This window comes from Hypanus sabinus, chromosome 14 (assembly GCF_030144855.1).
Source record: "Hypanus sabinus isolate sHypSab1 chromosome 14, sHypSab1.hap1, whole genome shotgun sequence".
In the NCBI taxonomy this organism is placed as follows: Eukaryota; Metazoa; Chordata; class Chondrichthyes; order Myliobatiformes; family Dasyatidae; genus Hypanus; species Hypanus sabinus.
Genome location: NC_082719.1, coordinates 28,164,193 through 28,182,428, shown reverse-complemented (window position 1 = coordinate 28,182,428; position 18,236 = coordinate 28,164,193). Strand labels below are relative to the sequence as shown.

Below are 18,236 nucleotides of genomic sequence, written 5' to 3'. Positions count from 1 at the left end.
TCTGCAGCCTGCCTATATCCTACAGCTCCATCCACAACTCCTCCAATCTTTGTGTCATCCACAAACTTACTCACCCATCCTTCCACCTCTACATCCAGGTCATTTATAAAAGTCACAAATAGCAGGGGTCCCAGGACAGATCCCTGCGGCACTCCACTAGTCATCCACCTCCAGGCAGAATACTTTACTTCTACAACTACCCCATGCTTTCTTCCTTTAAGCCAATTTTTTGTCCAAACAGCCAAGATTTCACTTATCCCATGCCTCCTGACTTTCTGGGTGAGACTCTCACGAGGGACCTTGTCAAATGCTTTGCTAAAGTCCATGTAGACCACATCCACTGCTCTACCCTCATCAATTTATTTTGTTCCCTCTTCAAAAAACTCAATCAGGCTTGTGAGGCACAATCTTTCGTTCACAAAGCCATGTTGACTATCCACGAGTAGACTGTACTTCTCCAAATGCTCGTAGATCCTATCCTTAAGAATCCTTTCCAGTAGTTTGCATACCACCAACATAAGACTCATCGGTCTATAGTTCCCAGGTTTCTCCCTATTACCTTTTTTAAACAAGTGAACTACATTTGCATTCTCCAGTCCTCTGGCACTTCCCCTGCAGCCAAAGAGGGTTCAAAGATCATAGCTAATGCTCCTGCGATTTCTTCTCTCAATTCCCACAACAACCTGGGGTGTATCATATCTGGCCCTGGGCATTTGTCAATCTTAATGTTTTTAAGAAGATCCAGCACTACTTCTTCCTTAATCTCCACATTGTCCAGCACACAGGCCGGCTCTACTTCGACCTCATCCTGATCAAGATCCTTTTCACTTGTGAATACTGAAGCAAAGTATTCATTTAGGACCTCCCCAACCTCCTCCACTTCCAGGCACATGTTGCCCTCTTTATCCTTTAGAGGTCCCACCTTCATTCTCATCATCCTCCTGTTCTTCATATACGCATAGAACACCTTGGGGTTCTCCTTAATTCAACATGCCAAGGCCTTCTCATGCCCCCTTCGAGCTCTCCTAAGTCCTTTCTTTAGCTCCTTCCTGGCTACCCTATATTTCTCATAAGCTCCTCCTACTTCCTGCTTCTTATATCTAACATATGCTTCCTTCTTCCTCTTGACACATTGCCTCACATGTTTCATCAGCCACGGTTCCCTTTTCCTACCATTTTTTCCTTGCCTCAGTGGGACAAACCTATCCTGAACCCAGCTCAAGTGGTCCCTAAACTTCTCCCACATTACTTCTGTGCTTTCCCCTTTGAACATCTGTTTCCAATTTACTCTCAATAGTTCCTGCCTCATCCCTTCAAAGTTAGCCCTTCCCCAGTTAAGCACTTTACCATTTTGTCTGATTTTATCCCTTTCCATAGCTATGCTGAAGTTAAGGGAGTTGTGGTCACTCTCACCAAAATGCTCCCCCACCAAGAGGTCTGTCACCTGGCCAGGTTCATTACCCAGAACTAGATCCAGTATAGCCTCTCCTCTCATCGGCCGGTCAACATACTGTGTCAGGAATCCTTCTTGAACACACCTGACAAGTTCAGCCCCATCTATTCCCCTTGCACTCAGGAGGTGCCAGTCAATATGAGGGAAGTTGAAATCGCCCATAACTACTACCCTGTATTTCCTGCTCCATTCTAAAATCTGCCTGCTTATCTGCTCCTCGGTGTCCCGAGGGCTATTTGGGGGCCTATAGACTACTCCCAGCACAGTGATTGATCCCTTCCTATTTCTGACTTCCACCCAGACCGACTCCGTGGACACTCCTTCTGCAGCATCCTCCCTTTCTACAAGACCCACAAAAAAGAACACCCCACTCATTGGCTAGCATGACCTGTTACCTCCAGTCATAACTCAAACATTGCTGCTACAGAGAAACCATTACCTCAGCAGTGGAACATTACAGAGAAATCATTACATTAGCAATGAAACCTTACAGCACGTTGTACGTTATATGGAATAGATTTTTAAAAACATGCAGAAACAGAAATACTGTATATTAAATAAAGTGAGGTTGTGTCCAAAGCTTCAAGGTCTATTTAGGAATCAGATGGCATAAGGGAAGAAGCTGTTCTGGAATCGCTAAGTGTGTGCCTTCAGGCTTCTGTAACTCTGACCTGGTGGCAACAGAGAGAAAAGGACATGCCCTGGGTGCTGGAGGTCTTTAATAATGGAAGCTGCCTTTCTGAGACACCGCCTCCTGAAGATGTCCTGGGTATTTTGTAGGCTAGTGCCCAAGATGGAGCTGACTAGATTTACAACCCTCTGCAGCTTCTTTTATTCCTGTGCAGTAGCCCCTCCAAACCAGACAGTGATGCAGCCTGTCAGAATGCTCTCCACCGTACAACTATTGAAGTTTTTGAGTGTATTTGTTGACATACCAAATCTCTTCAAACTCCTAAAATATAGCCACCATCTTGCCTTCTTTATTGATACATCGATATGTTGGGACCAGGTTAGATCCTCAGAGATCTTGACACCCAGGAACTTGAAGCTGCTCTCGCCCCACTTTTGATCCCTCTATGAGGATTGGTATGCGTTCCTTCATCTTATCTTTCCTGAACCTCTTTCAATCAGCTCTTTCATCTTACTGACATTGAGTGTCAGATTGTTGCTGCAGCACCACTCATTGGCATATCTCACTCCCGTACACCCTCTCATCACCACCTGAGTTTCTACCAACAATGGTTGTATCTTCAGCAAATTTATAGATGGTATTTGAGCTATACCTAGCCACACAGTCATCTGTATGTAAAGAGTAGAGCAGTGGGTTAAGCACACACCCCTGAGGTGCGCCATTGTTGATAGTGAGGATAATTTTATCATCCATGCTCACAGATTGTGGTCTTCCAGTTAAGAAGTTGAGGAACCAATTGCAGAGGGAGGTACAGAGGCCCAGGTTCTGCAACTTCTCAATCAGGATTATGGGAATGATGGTATTAACTGCTGAGCTTTCATTGATGAACAGCATCCTGATGTAGGTGTTTGTGTTGTCCAGGTGGTCTAAAGCCGCGCGGAGAGGTTGCATCTGCCATTGACCTATTGTGGTGACAGGCAAATCCAACGTAAGAGCCAAACAGAGGGCACATAATAGGAAAAAATTAGTGGGAAGTTAGAAGAATGGAGAAGTTTTAAGTATCAACAGAAGGCAACTAAAAAAAAATCATTATGGTGGTAAAGATAGAATAAGAAATTAAGCTAGCCAATAATATTAAAGAGGATACTAAAAGTGTAAGAGAGAGGTGAGAATGGATATCAGATCACTGGAAAATGATGCTGGAGAGGTAATAATGGGGGACAAAGAAATAGCAGACAAACTGAATAATTATTTTGCATCAGTCTTCACTGTGAAAGACACTAGAAATATGGTGGAAGTTCCAGGTTTCAGGGGTCATAAAGTGTGTGAAGTTCCATTTCTAGAGAGAAGGTTCTTGGGGAACTGAAAGCTCTGAAGAGTCACCAGGATCAGATGGCATACCCCCCAGGGTTCTAGGACTTTTGACCCGGTGCCACACGAGGCTGCTCAACAAGCTGGAAACTCATGGTGTTACAGGAAAGATTCTGGCATGGATAAAGCAGTAGTTGATTGGCAGGAGGCAAAGATTGGGAATAAAGGGAGCCTTTTCTGGTCGGCTGTCAGTGACTAGTGGCATTCCATAGAGGTCTGTATTGGGACAGATTCTTTTTACATTATACGTCAATGAATTGGATGATGGACTTGATGACTGTTGGGAAGTTTACTGATGATATGAAGATAGGTGCAGGGGCAGGTAGTTTTGAGGAAGTAGAGAGTCTACAGAGGGACTTAGACAGATTAGGAGAATGAGCAAATAAATGGTAGATGGAATAGTGTCCAGAAGTGTATGGTTATGCACTTTGGTAGAACAAATGCAAGGGTTTCTCAATGGAGAGAAAATACAAAAATCTGAGGCACAAAGAGACTTGGGAGTTCTTAAGCAGGATTCCCTAAAGGTTAACTTCCAGGTTGAGTCTGTGATGAGGAGGGCAAATGTGAACAAGGTTGGAGGCAACATCAGACACTCTGACAGTATCTGCAAGACTTCCTACAAAGCAAAATCCAATAGTATGAATGGCAGCGATGCTTCACTACCAGATGAACTCAACGCCTTCTATGCTCACTTTGAAAGGGAGAACACAACTACAGCTGTGAGGATCCCTGCTGCACCTGATGTCTCTGTGATCTCCGTCTTAGAAGCCGATGTTAGACTGTCTTGAAAGAGGGTGAACCCATGCAAGGCTAAAGGTCCCGATGGAGTACCTGGTAAGGCTCTGAAAACCTGTGCCAACCAACTAGCGGGAGTATTCAAAGACATTTTCAACCTCTCACTGCTACGGGCGGAAGTTCCGACTTGCTTCAAAAAGGCAACAATTATACCAGTGCCTAAGAATAATGTAGGCTGCTTTAATGACTATCGCTCGGTAGCACTCACATCGACAGTGATGAAATGCTTTGAGAGGTTGGTCATGACTAGACTGAACTCCTGCCTCAGCAAGGACTTGGACCCATTACAATTCACCTATCGCCACAATAGGTCAACAGCAGATGCAATCTCAATGGCTCTCCATGTGGCTTTAGACCACCTGGACAACACAAACACCTACGTCAGGATGCTGTTCATCGACGAAAGCTCAGCATTTAATACTATCATTCCCACAATCCTGATTGATAAGTTACAGAACCTGGGCCTCTGTACCTCTCTCTGCAATTGGATCCTCGACTTCCTAACCGGAAGACCACAATCTGTGCAGATTGTTAATAACATATCCTCCTCGCTGATGATCAACACTGGCACACCTCAGAGGTGTGTGCTTTGCTCACTGCTCTGCTCTCTATATACCCATGACTGTGTGGCTAGGCATAGCTCAAATACCATCTATAAATTTGCTGATGATACAAACCATTGTTGGCAGAATCACAGGTGGTGAAAAGAGGGCAGACAGGAGTGAGATATGCCAACTAGTGGAATGGTCCCACAGCAACATCCTGGCACTCAATGTCAGTAAGACAAAAGAGCTGATTGTGGACTTCAGGAAGGGCAAGATGAAGGAAAACATACCATTCCTCATAGAGGGATCAGAAGTGGAGAGAGTGAGCAGCTTCAAGTTCCTGGGTGTCAACATCTCTGAGGATCTAACCTGGTCCCAACATATCGATGTAGTTATAAAGAAGGTAAGACAGCGGCTATACTTTATTAGGAGTTTGAAAAGATTTGGCATGTCAACATATACAGTCAAAAACTTCTATAGATGTGCCATGGAGAGCATTCTAACAGGCTGTATCAGGTCTGATATGGAGGGGCTACTGCACAGGACCAAAAGAAGCTGCAGAAGGTTGTAGATCCAGTCAGCTCCATCTTGGGCACTAGCCTACAAAGTACCCAGGACATCTTCAGGAAACCGTGACTCAGAAAGGAAGCGTCCATTATTAAGGACCTCCAGCACTGAGGGCATACCCTTTTCTTGCTGTTACCACCAGGTAGGAGGTACAGAAGCTTGAAGGTATACACTCAGCAATTCAGGAACAGCTTCTTCCCCTCTGCCATCCGATTCCTAAATGGACATTGAATCTTTGGACTCCACCTCACCTTTTTTTTTAAATATACAGTGTTTTTGTTTTTATATTTTTTTCAATTTACTCAATATACCTAATTGATTTACTTGTTTATTATTTTTTTATTTTATTTACAATTATTATTATTTATTTTTCTCTGCTAGATTATGTATTGCATTGAACTGCTTCTGCTAAGTTAACAAATTTCACATCAAATGCTGGTGATAATAAACCTGATTCCAATTCTGATCGTTAGCATTCACTTCAAGAGGACTAGAATATAAAAGCAATGTTGTAATGTTGAGACTTCATAAAGCACTGGTAAGGTCTCATCTGGAGTATCATGAGCAGCTTTGGGCCCCTCATCTTAGAAAGGATGTGCTGAAACTAAAGGGGCTTCAAAGGAAGTTCACAAAAATTATTCCAGCATTAAATGGTTAAATGTTTTAAATATGAAGAAGGTTTATATGCTCTAGGCCTGTATTTACTGGAATTCAGAATGAGGAGTGACCTAATTGAAACTTATCAAGTGGTGAAAGGCCTTGATAGAATTGATGTGGAGAGCATGTTTCCTGCAGTGGGAGTGAGTAAGACTAAAGGATGCAGCCTCAATCAGGGGCATCCTTATAGAATAGAGATAAGGAATTTTTTAGCCAGAGAGTGATGAATTTGTGGAATACGTTGCCACAGGCAGCTGTGGAGGCCAAGTCTTTATGTAATAGTTAAGGCAGAGGTTGATAGAGTCTTGATTGATCAGGGCACGAAGGAATACAGGAGAAAGACAAGAGATTGGGGCCGAGAGGGAAAATTGATCAGCCAGGATGAAATGGTGGAGCAGGCTCACTGGGCCAAATGGCCTAATTCTGCTCCTATATTTTACGGTCTTGTGTTACTCCTCCACCCTGAGGTGGTCTTATGTTGGGATAAGAGACGGCCACAGACTACCATGTCAGAATGGGAATCATAATTCAAATATATGACCACCATGAAGTTTTGATTTTGGCGGATGGTGCGGAGGTGCTTGATGAAGTGTGTAAATTGGGAAACCACTTCATCGAGCCCGTCGTAAATTTTGTGTGTTGCTGAGTCAAGGTGATGCCAAATTGTAGGGAATAATAAACCTGCATTATAATCAATATTTTAGTTGGAAATAATAGAAATAAGTACTAGAAAATTGATAGACTGTTTAAACATATGACCCATGGTACTCTGAATCAATATCTCAAATCGTGAAAGATTTATTTTCCAGTACGACTGAACAAAATTATCAGCAGGTATTTTTCTTTGAATTCTAGTGACAATCACTTGATGCCTGAAGAAAATTAGATTAAATTTATAAAGTATTCAAGAAGGGATTATTGTAACAAGGTAACCATTGAAATTAAATTTCTTGTTTACCAACTTCATTTGGAGAATAGTGTTAAGAAATGACAATTGCTCCATTTTTTTGAGAATACTTCTCTAAACTACAGATTTAAAGTATAGTGGAGAGATCTTGTTACGAACTCCAAGAATCAAAAGGTTGAGCAAGGTGTGACTAATGTCCTGAGCTGCATAGCAACTTCTTGCAATGCAAGAAGTATTGTAGGAAAGTCAGATCAACTCAGGGCATGGATCAACACAGAGAATTATGATATTGTAGCTATTAGTGAGACTTGGTTGCAGGAGGGGCAGGACTGGCAGCACAATATTCCAGGGCTCTGTTGTTTTAGATGCAATAGAGTGGGAGGAATTAAAGGAAGGGTGGCATTACTAGTCAGGGAAAATGTCATGGCAGTGCTCTGTCAGGACAGACTGGAGAACTCATCTAGTGAGATATTATGGGTAGAAATGAGGAATAAGAAAGGTATGACCACATTAATGGAGCTATATTACAGACCGCCCAACAGCCAGTGGGATTTAACAGAACAAATTTGTAGAAGGATCACAGATTGTTGTAAGAAACAAAGTTGTTATAGTAGGCAATTTTAACTTTCCACATAGCGACTGGGAATCCCATACTACAAAAGGACTATATGGGGAAAGAGTTTATCAAATGCATTCAGGAAAACTTCCTTAATCAGTACATAGAAGTCTCAATGAGAGAGTGGATGTGCTATTAGGAAATGAGACAGGGCAGGTGACAGTTTGTGTAGGTGAACCCTTCACATCTAGTAAATATAATGCCATTAGTTTCAAAGTAAATATGGAAAAAAAATAGGTCTGGTCCACTAGTTCAGATTCTAAATTGGAGAAAGGCCAATATTGATGGTAACAGAAAGGATCTGTCGAGAGTGGCTTGGGACAGGCTGTTTTTTCTGGCAAAGGTGTACTTGGTAAGTGGGAGGCTTTCAAAAGTGAAATTTTGAGGGTAAAAGCTTGTTTGTGCCTGTGAAAATAAAAGGCAAAGACAACAGGTGCAGGGGACCTTGGTTTTCAAGCGATATTAAGGTTATGAAAAAAGGGGAGGTTCATAGCAGGTAGGAACAAATGAAGTAGTCATGTAGTATAAGAAATGCAAGAAAACACTTAAGAAATCAGGAGGGATCAAAGAAGGCATGAGGTTACACAAGCAGACAAAGTGAAGGAGAATCCCACGGGGTTATGCAGATATGTTAAGAGAAGAGGATTGCAAAGGAGATAACTGGTCCCTTTGAAGGTCCTCTGCATGGTAATCTATGCGTGGAGCCAAAGCAGATAGGAGAGATCTTAAATTGATTTTTTGCATCAGTATTTACTCAGGAAATGGACACAGAATCAATACAAGTGAGGCAAATCAGCAAAGTCACAAACCCTTTACAGATTACAGAAGAGGAGGTTTTGGTAGATATATCCCCAGGGACTGACAAGTCCCCTTGGAGCCTGTGCAGAGATATTTAGATCATCATTAGTGACAGGTGAAGTTCCAGAAGATTGGAGGATAGCTAATATTATTCCACTGTTTAAGGTTCTAAATATAAACCAGGAAATCATACCCCATTGAATTTGACATCAGAAGAGGGAAGTTATTGGAAGGTATTCCAAAGGTACCCAATAGACACAGACAGATAAGGGCTAGTCCACATGGCTTTGTGTGTGGTAGGTCGTATCTAACCAATCTTGTAGAGTTTTTCAAGGAGCTAGTGGATGCTGTCTAAATGGAATTTAGCAAGGCATTTGACAAGGTCCAAGATGGGAGGTTGTCAGAAGGTTCAGTCACTTAGCATTCAAGATGTGGTAGTAAATTGTATTAGACATTGGCTATGTGGTAGAAGTCCGAGTAGGAGTAGATGGTTGCCTCTGACTGGAGGCATCTGACTAGCAGAATGCTGCAGGGATCAGTGCGGGTCCATTATTGTTTGAGATCTATATATCAATGGTCTGGAGGATAATGTGGTTAATTACATTAGTAAGTTTGCAAATGACACTAAGATTGGGGATATAGTAGAGAGCAAGGAAGACTATTAGAGCTTGCAGTGGGATCTGGACCAGCTGGAAAAACAGACTGAAAAATGGCAGATAGAATTTAGTGCAACAGCTCACACTTGTCTGAATTTTGGTGGACCAGCCAGGGTAGGTCTTACACAGTGAACGGTAGAGCACTGAGGAATGTGGCAGAACAAAGGGAACTGGGAATATAGGCCCATAATTTATTGAAGGTGGTGGTACAGGCAGACAGGGTTGTAAAGAAAGCCTTTGGCACATTGGCCTTCATAAATCAAAGTATTAAGTAAAGGAGATGGGATGTTACGTTAAGTTGTATTAAGATGCCAGTGAGGCCTAATTTGGAATATTGTTTATAGTTTCGATCATCTTCCTACAGGAAAGATGTAAGGTTGAAAGAGTACAAAGAAAATTTACAAATATGTTGCCAGAACTGGAAGAAATTAATTACAAGGAAATATGGAGTAAGTTAGGACTTTATTTGTTGGGAAGCAGGAAATTGAGGAGAGGTTTGATAAGAGGCATAGCAAATTCTGAGAGTAATAGTTAGGGTAAATACAAACAGGCTTTTTTCAGAGGTTGGATGGGACTACAACTCAACTGACTACAACTGAGTTCATGGGTTAAGAGTGAAATGTGAAACACTCAACAAGAACAAGAGGGGAAATCTCTTCTGTTGGAGGGCCCCCAAGAGTGTGGAATGATCTGCCAGCTCAAGTGGTGCATCCAAGCTTGATTTCAATGTTTAAGAGAAGTTTGGGACAGGTACATGGATGGTAGGGGGGTATGGATGACTATGATCCAGGTGCAGGTCACTCTGAATATACAGTTTAAATGATTTGGCACGGACTAGATGTGGCAAAGGGCCCGTTTCTGTGCTGTATTTTTCTATGACTATTTAATTACATAAAGACCATTTAAAATGCCCTTTTAAGACATCATCCTGATGTCATGCTGTTGAAGATCACATGATATCTAAGACTGCAAATTAACTTTTTTCTGTTCACGTTACAGCATTACAAATGATAGCACCGAAAATCAAAATAAAGGAAAATATCCTCAGCAACAAGAATGGTTCACTAAATATTTTTCATTTTAAAACTGAATTAAATGCACATTTTTTAAAATAAAATTTCATTTTACATTTTTTGTGATGTCCTCAATTCACAGTTCTGATATTCCATCTTAAAATGGTAAGGAAATTTTCACCAGCATATATAAATATTGCTCTGAGCATGAAGTAATTAAATTCTGTCATATTTAATCTAAAATCAATATATATTGTTTGACAATTATCCCTCTCTTCCCCCCCCCCCCCATCCCTCTCTGCCCCTTTGCATTTCTCCCTGTCCCTCTGTCTGTGTGGAAAATTGCTGACTTCAAGATTCTGATACAAATATTAGCTCAAATAGGATAGCATGCTATTCCTTTGAAAAAAATCTCTTGCACTTTATACTGTCAATTTTGGTTTTGGTAATACAGAAAATCTTTGAAAAATTGTTTAATTTAAAAGAAAATGTAGGTAATCTGTGCTTTTATTAAATGTACTAGTACATATGGTTTTAGCATTTATCTTAATTAGTGAAAGGCAAATGTAGATAAACTTCAAAAGCAAGATATTAAGATCAAAAATGAAAGACTACCTCATATGTAAAGTAATTGAAAAGATAAAGTTACAGAATGCAGTACTAAAACAGTCCTGTTATTTAATCGTGTTGTGTTATACGCTATTTCACATTGTACACAGTACTGCAAGCTTACATGTCTTCATTCTTAGAGCAGGTGTTAATTTACAGAATCGGCTAAAGGGGTTAGCAGCAAAAGAACAAAATGGAAATAATTGACTGCTTATTGACGCTTGACAATACTCATTTATTTGAATGTTAGAATTGAACAAATTTTACTCCTTGTTCATAACTGAACCCTTATCTCAGACTTTTGTTTCTTCCTTTAACGAAAAGATCCTGTTTGCAAAGATAAATTCTGGGGTGATTATAAAGGTTTAAATGACCTAAAGGAACCATTCTGAGTAAACCATAACACTGTTGCAGAGTGTACATAGAACTATGGCACAGGACGATTATTACCCAAGTAGTGCGGGTGACAGCCAGAAATTATGGGCAATTGAAACTTATTACATATTGTTAATGTCACAAAGTAATCACTAAGGAAATATAGGACTCGTGATGTTTTTGTTAATGAAATAAGTGCTGCATTGTAACCAGAGAACATGGTGCTATTTGTACAGTTTTTAAAATTGCAATGATGCTGTAAATATACATATATAAAAATAAACAAAACAGTTTTTGAGCATTGTCAACTAAACTCAGAAAGAATGCTGTTACTTACACCTAAAAACCAGTTGAATAGGGATCAACATAATCAAATCCTCAGACAATACAACTATTATACTAATCATAACAATTATTCATTCACCAATTCCTTTGTGATCACTGGATAAATTTATATCAGATTGTAAAGACTGGAATATGTTAAAGGCTAATTTTTATTCTGCTTTAGATTCACAATATTATGAATTAACTCACAAATTGATGTGATAGTAAAGAGAACCCACCTGGAGTGATTTTCCTCTGTGTATCCAAGGATGTAAACTTGCCTTGGAATCTTTCTGCTGTAAATTGGTTGGATCAATTCTTGGCATGGAAAGGCTGGCCTGAACTTCTAAGGATTGGCTCGTCTTCATTGGAGTTATGATGAGATGTGACCTCGGATGTGGATAATTCCGTGAGGGGTTGGCTGAGTAAATGCCAATAAATTGTTATTTCTGGAAGCTGGAGGACCAAGAACCTGGAACAGTCTCAGAATGGATAATCATTTTGGACTCAAAAAGAGATTTCTTTGCCTGAGCATCAGAGCCCTCGGGGGTCAGAGCTTATAACCCACCCAATATTGCTCAGACTGAGATGAGAAAGATTAATAATTAATAAATGAGGATCAGTTGTCATCTTTCTAGATGGCAGTACAGACTTATGGGGCCCATATTACATTCACTGAGATAGAATGATGGCACAAAGTCTGGGTGCTTTACAATGAATGAGACGGGAGAAAATGAACAAAATTATTGGAACAGAAGACCTTGATCAATTGTGGATATACAGTTAGGGCACACATTAAGGCAGTTGAGCCAACATAAATTTTTCCTTATAGATTTTCAAACCACTACAAAAACTCTCAAATACAGAATAATTCACTTGAAATTAGTGGGATAAGTCAATAAACAATTTTTCCAAGCTGCATTAGTTGACACATAAGCAGATGAGGAGGTTCTTGTTACCAAAAAAAATATATATCACAATATGGACAGCTTTCTAGGGAATGCTCCCTGCCAAACCCAAGTGTACTTCTAGTTTCAAATTAAAATTGTAATTTAATATAACTATTTTGCAGAGAAAAACTGGAGGCCTGACTCAAACTTACCAAATCTTTACATTCACCTTCAAATCTTGTGGAGAGTACTCATTACAACGTTCTCAGGACCAGCTGATCAGTTTTATCAGCTTTAATAGCTCAGGTTAGTTTTTTTAAATAATACCATTTTCCACTAAAACTTCAACACGAGGAAATCTGCAGATGCTGGAAATTCAAGCAACACACACAAAATGCATTTTGTATGTGATGCTTCCACTAAAACTTGTTCATTACAGACATTCTGTAAAGTGGCATGACCAACTCTCCCAAGTCTCTACCCCTGAAAATCAAGAGGGGTCCAAATAGGACTGGGCATCAGTGAAAGTCACGGCACAAGCAAATATGGCATGCAAGAGAATTCCTCAAAGCGGGGCTTTCCGCAAATAATTCAGTAAACAGACACGTAGACTGCAATCCTATTTGTGAGCTGATACAGGCAAAGTTGCAGACCACAATGCATTAAGTTCACCACAAAGCCAATCAGCAATGAGATTTCTTTCCCACATCACACAATTGAGTTTCTGAAGTGACATCCAATCAGCTGATTGAAAAGTGTATAAAGGCCAAGCATTCAGAGAACGCACCACAATCAGTAGCACACTGACGATGGCTCCCCATATGATGAGAAAATGTTTGGAAAGTAAATTACCAAGATTAGAGAGCAGCTCAGCCCAACCATCAACCAACTTCTGCCTGAGAATCTACTCCATTTCACCTACCTTCACAACAGGACCACTGCAGCATATGCGATTTCATTGGCTGGACAGTGAAGATTCATCTATCAGGATGCTCTTCATTGACTTCAGCTCAGCATTTAATACTATATCCCCTCAAAATTAATCAATAAGCTTGAAGTCCTAGGCCTCAATACCTCCTTGTGTAATTGGATCCTCAGTTTCCTCACTTGCAGACACCAGTCTGTTAGAATTGGCAACATCTCCTCCACCATCTCCCTCAGCACAGGTGCACCACAAGGCTACATACTTAGCCCCCTGTGCTACTTGTTTATGCTTTCTACTGTCAGGCTAAACACAACTCCAGTGCCACATTTAAGTCTGCCAGTAATACCACTGTCATTGGCTGAATCAAGGCTGGTATAAAGGAGGGAGATTAAAACTGTGGCTGAGAAGTGCCAGAAAAACCACTCAATGATAGCAAGACCAAGGAGTTGATTATTGACTTAAGGAGGAGAAAACTGGAGCTTCATAAGCCATTCCTCTTCAGGTGGTAATTCCTCAATGTTATCTTTTCAAAGGATTGGTCCTGGGTCCAACACGCAAGTACAATTACAAAGAAAGCACTGCAGTGCTTCTACTTCCTTCAAAGTTTGTGAAGATTTGGTGTGATAAACTTTTATAGATGTGTGGTGGAGAGTATAGTAAGTGGTTGCACTAGGGCCTGGCATAGAAACATCAATGCTCTTGAAAGGGAAATGCTAAAAAAGTAGTGGATACAGCCGGTAACAGAGAAAGCCCTCTGTACCATTGAGCACATTAACATGGAGAGCTGTCCATCAAGGACACTCACCAGGCCGTGCTCTCTTCTCACTGAACCACACCACCAAGCTCAGGAATTGCTATTATCCCTCAACCATCGGCGATAACTTCACTCACCCCAACACTGAACTGTTACTTATTTTCTTTGTATTTGCACAAAAGAAAACAGAAAATACTGGGAGAAAAGTCATAAAGGGCTGCATACTCAAACTGCTGACTTCCCCTTTCCACAGATGCTGCCCGACTTAGGGTCTTCCCCAGCATTTAGCTTTTGTTTGACATCATATCTGGTATTCTGCCACAAACAATTAATTTCTCTGTCCTTCAAAACCTCTCCATCATCAAAATAGGAATGATAACATTTGACATTTGGCTCACTGGATGTTACTGCAATTCTCAAGAGACTTAATACATCTAGGTCAATGCAGTCTAAGTGTTTATCATCGAATTGATTATGTAGCCCATCACTATCGCAGCACATTGCAATCTGTAAATAGGCAAAAGTTCCAACAGCAACGCAGAGCTTTTTCAACAGCATCTCACAAAAATATGCTGACAACAAGGACAACAGGTTTTTTGGAAAATCACCTGCAAATCACACACCATCTGGCATTTGTTGTGCTTTCATTATCATAGATTGAATATCTTAGTACTTCTATTTAAAAGTATTTAGCACTGCACCATTTCTTTTAAAGCCTTTCTCCAACTAGTTCTGGCTATCGTTTCTGGACTGTTTCGTGGACTCTGTCGTTTGATGTTTAAAATTTTGTGTGTAATATGCTCACTTTTTTTTGTTGTTTGTGTGATTTCCTCCTTCACCCCTCTCCCCTCCCCCACACACACACACATTGAGCATTTGATATTTTCTTTAAATGGGTTCTTTGTTTTGTGGCTGCCTGTAGGAGAGTGAATCTGTACAGATACTTTGATAATAAAAGTACTTTGAAACTTTGAACTTAACTTTGCAGGGTAAAGACAAAGACAACACCCCAAAAGTTACTGCAATACATTGACCATACTTAAAACTAACTGGATGTGTGGAAGTGCTTTTAGGGAAGTATATCAAAGCATAGAATGGTATATTCAGTGATGTGGAGAGACAAAAAAATCTTGTAGAGAACAATCCAATTGGAAATGGCAACCATGTGGAAAGATTGGATAAACTTGAGGAGAAACTTGATTGAGATGTATAAAATCATGAGCAGCCTGGAGAGAGTAAATTGGAAAGAGTTAGAAACATCGAAAACCTACAGCACACTACAAGCCCTTCGGCCCACAAAAGTGTGACGATCATATCCCTACCTTAGTAATTACTTGGCTTACCCATAGCCCTCTATTTTTCTAACTCCATGTACCTATCCAAAAGTCGCTTAAAAGAGTCTATCGTGTCCGCCTCCACCACTGTTGCCGGCAGCCCATTCCACGCACTCACCACTCTCTGCATAAAAAACTTACCCCTGACATCTCCTCTGTACCTACTCCCCAGCACCTTAAACCTGTGTCCTCTTGTGGCAACCATTTACAGCCCTGGGAAAAAGCCTCTGACTATCCACACGATCAAAGCCTCTCATCATCTTGTACACCTCTGTCAGGTCACCTCTCATTCTCCATTGCTCCAAGGAGAAAAGGTTGAGTTCATTCAACCTATTTTCATTAGGCATGCTCCCCAATCCTGGCAACCTCCTTGTAAATCTCCTCTGCACCCTTTGGATGGCTTCTACATCCTTCCTGTAGCTAGGCAACCAGAACTGAGCCCTGGTCAGTGGGGTCTGACCAGGGTCCTATATAGCTGCAACATTACCTCTCAGCTTCTAAACTCAATCTCACGATTGACGAAGGCCAATACCATGCGCCTTCTTAACCAGAGTCAACCTGCGCAGCTGCTTTGTTCATCCTATGGACTCTGACCCCAAGATCCCTCTGATTTTCCACACTGCTAAGAGTCTTACCATTAATACTATACTCTGCCATCATATTTGACCTACCAAAATGAACCACCTCACACTTATCTGGGTTGAAATCCATCTGCCACTTCTCAGCCCAGTTTTGCATCCTATCAATGTCCCCCTGTAACCTCTGACAGCCCTCCACACTATCCACAACACCTCCAACCTTTGTGTCATCAACAAACTTACTAACCCATCCCTTCACTTCCTCATCCATGTCATTTGTAAAAAATCACGAAGAGTAAGGGTCCCAGAACAGATCCCTGAGGCACTCCACTGGTCACCGACCTCTATGCAGAATATGACCCATCAACAACCACTCTTTGCCTTCTCTGGGCAAGCCAGTTCTGGATCCACAAAGCAATGTCCCCTTGGATCCCATGCCTCCTTATATTCTGAATAAGCCTTGCATGAGTTACCTTATCAAATGCCTTGCTGAAATCCATTTACACTACATCTACTGCTCTTCCTTCATCAATGTGTTTAGTCACATCCTAAAACAATTCAATCAAGCTCATAAGGCACAACCTGCCTTTGACAAAGCCATGCTGACTACTCCTAATCATATTATACCTCTCCAAATGTTCATAAATTCTGCCTCTCAGGATCTTCTCCATCAACTTACCAACCACTGAGGTAAGACTCACTGGTCTATAATTTCCTGGGCTATCTCTACTCCCTTTCTTGAATAAAGGAACAACATCTGCAACCCTCCAATCCTCCAGAACCTCTCCCATTCCCATTGATGATGCAAAGATCATCGCCAGAGGCTCAGCAATCTCCTCCCTCGCCCAGGGTACATCTCATCCGGTCCTGGCGACTTATACAACTTGATGCTTTCCAAAAGCTCCAGCACATCCTCTTTCTTAATATCTGCATGCCAAAGCTTTTCAGTCCACTACAAGTCATCACTACAATCACCAAGATCCTTTTTCATAGTGAATACTGAAATAAAGTATTCATTAAGTACCTCTGCTATCTCCTCCGGTTCCATACACACTTCCCCACTGTCACACTTGATAGGTCCTATTCTTTCACGTCTTATCCTCCTGCTCTTCACAAACTTGTAGAATGCCTTGGGGTTTTCTTTAATCCTGCCCACCAAGGCCTTCTTATGGTCCCTTCTGGCTCTCCTAATTTCCTTTTTAAGCTCCTTCCTGTAGGCCTTATAATCTTCTAGATCTCTAACATTACCTAGCTCTCTAAACCTTTTGTAAGCTTATCTTTTCTTCTTGACTAGATTTATTACAGCCTTTGTACACCACGGCCTCTGTACCCTACCATAGCTTCCCTGTCTCATTGGAACGTACCTATGCAGAACTCCACACAAATATTCCCTGAACATTTGCCACATTTCTTCCATATTTTTCCCTGAGAACATCTGTTCCCAATTTAAGCTTTCAATTTCCTTCCTGATAGCCTCATAATTCCACTTAGTCCAATTAAATGCTTTTTTTAAAAAAAAAACTTGTCTGTTCCTATCTCTCTCCAATGCTATTGTAAAGGAGATAGAATTATGATCACCATCTCCAAAATGCTCACAGAGAGATCTGACACCTGACCAGGTTCATTTCCCAATACCAGATCAAGTACAGCCTCTCCTCTTGTAAGCTTATCTACATATTGTGTCAAGAAATCTTGCTGAACAGACCTAACAAACTCCACCCCATCTAAACCCCTTGCTGTAGAGATGCCAATTGATATCTGGGAAATTAAAAATCACCCATCACAACAACTCTGTTATTATTACGCCTTTCCAGGATCTGTATCTCTATCTGTTCCTTGATATCCCTGTTACTATTGGGCACTCTATATAAAAAAAAACACCCAGTAAAGTTACCGAAAACCGTAAGACATACAAGTAATTTTCCTTCTATCTTGCAGGAAGATAGAACCTGGAAGTGTCACAATTTAGGCAATGACAGACAGAAACCACATCACATTTAAAATGTACATATGATCCCTGCTCCATGGGTGTTAGTGTAATACAAATCTGACCTTACAGAATTATAAATCAGTACTCAGCGTTTGAGGTATAGAATAAATCCCATGAGTGGATTTCATGTGGGGAAAAACTAATTTAAACAAATTATATATTTAACTTTTCACAGATGAGAAAGCTTTGCATTACAGAAAATTGTTATTTTTAGTAAAGCAACACTGCCCCCAACAGTGTGGGTGTGCCTTAGAAGATCCAACAGAGCTAATTGCCCTAGTGCTGAAAAATGCAATAAGGCGGGGAGCTTCCTTCAGACAATGGGCTGAAGAGCAGCCAACTGCCTTAAAGTGTTTTTTAATTTTATGAAATGAAACAGCCACAAGAACCCCTATAGTGCAATTAGCTGCAAGTATCAACTGTCAGGCTAAAACACAGAAGGAAATAA

The 18,236-nt window shown here is 40.8% G+C and overlaps 1 protein-coding gene across 1 annotated transcript in view; it reads left to right on the top strand.

Moving 5' to 3' along the window:
• fam184b (family with sequence similarity 184 member B) overlaps positions 1 to 11,251 on the top strand; it is a 205,401-nt gene extending 194,150 nt beyond the window's left edge. The window contains exon 17 of the mRNA XM_059988930.1: positions 9,996 to 11,251. Within this exon, the coding sequence (XP_059844913.1) occupies positions 9,996 to 10,080 (85 nt within the window). The 3' untranslated portion in view covers positions 10,081 to 11,251. The remainder of the gene's footprint in view (positions 1 to 9,995) is intronic.
• Positions 11,252 to 18,236: the final 6,985 nt, after the last annotated feature.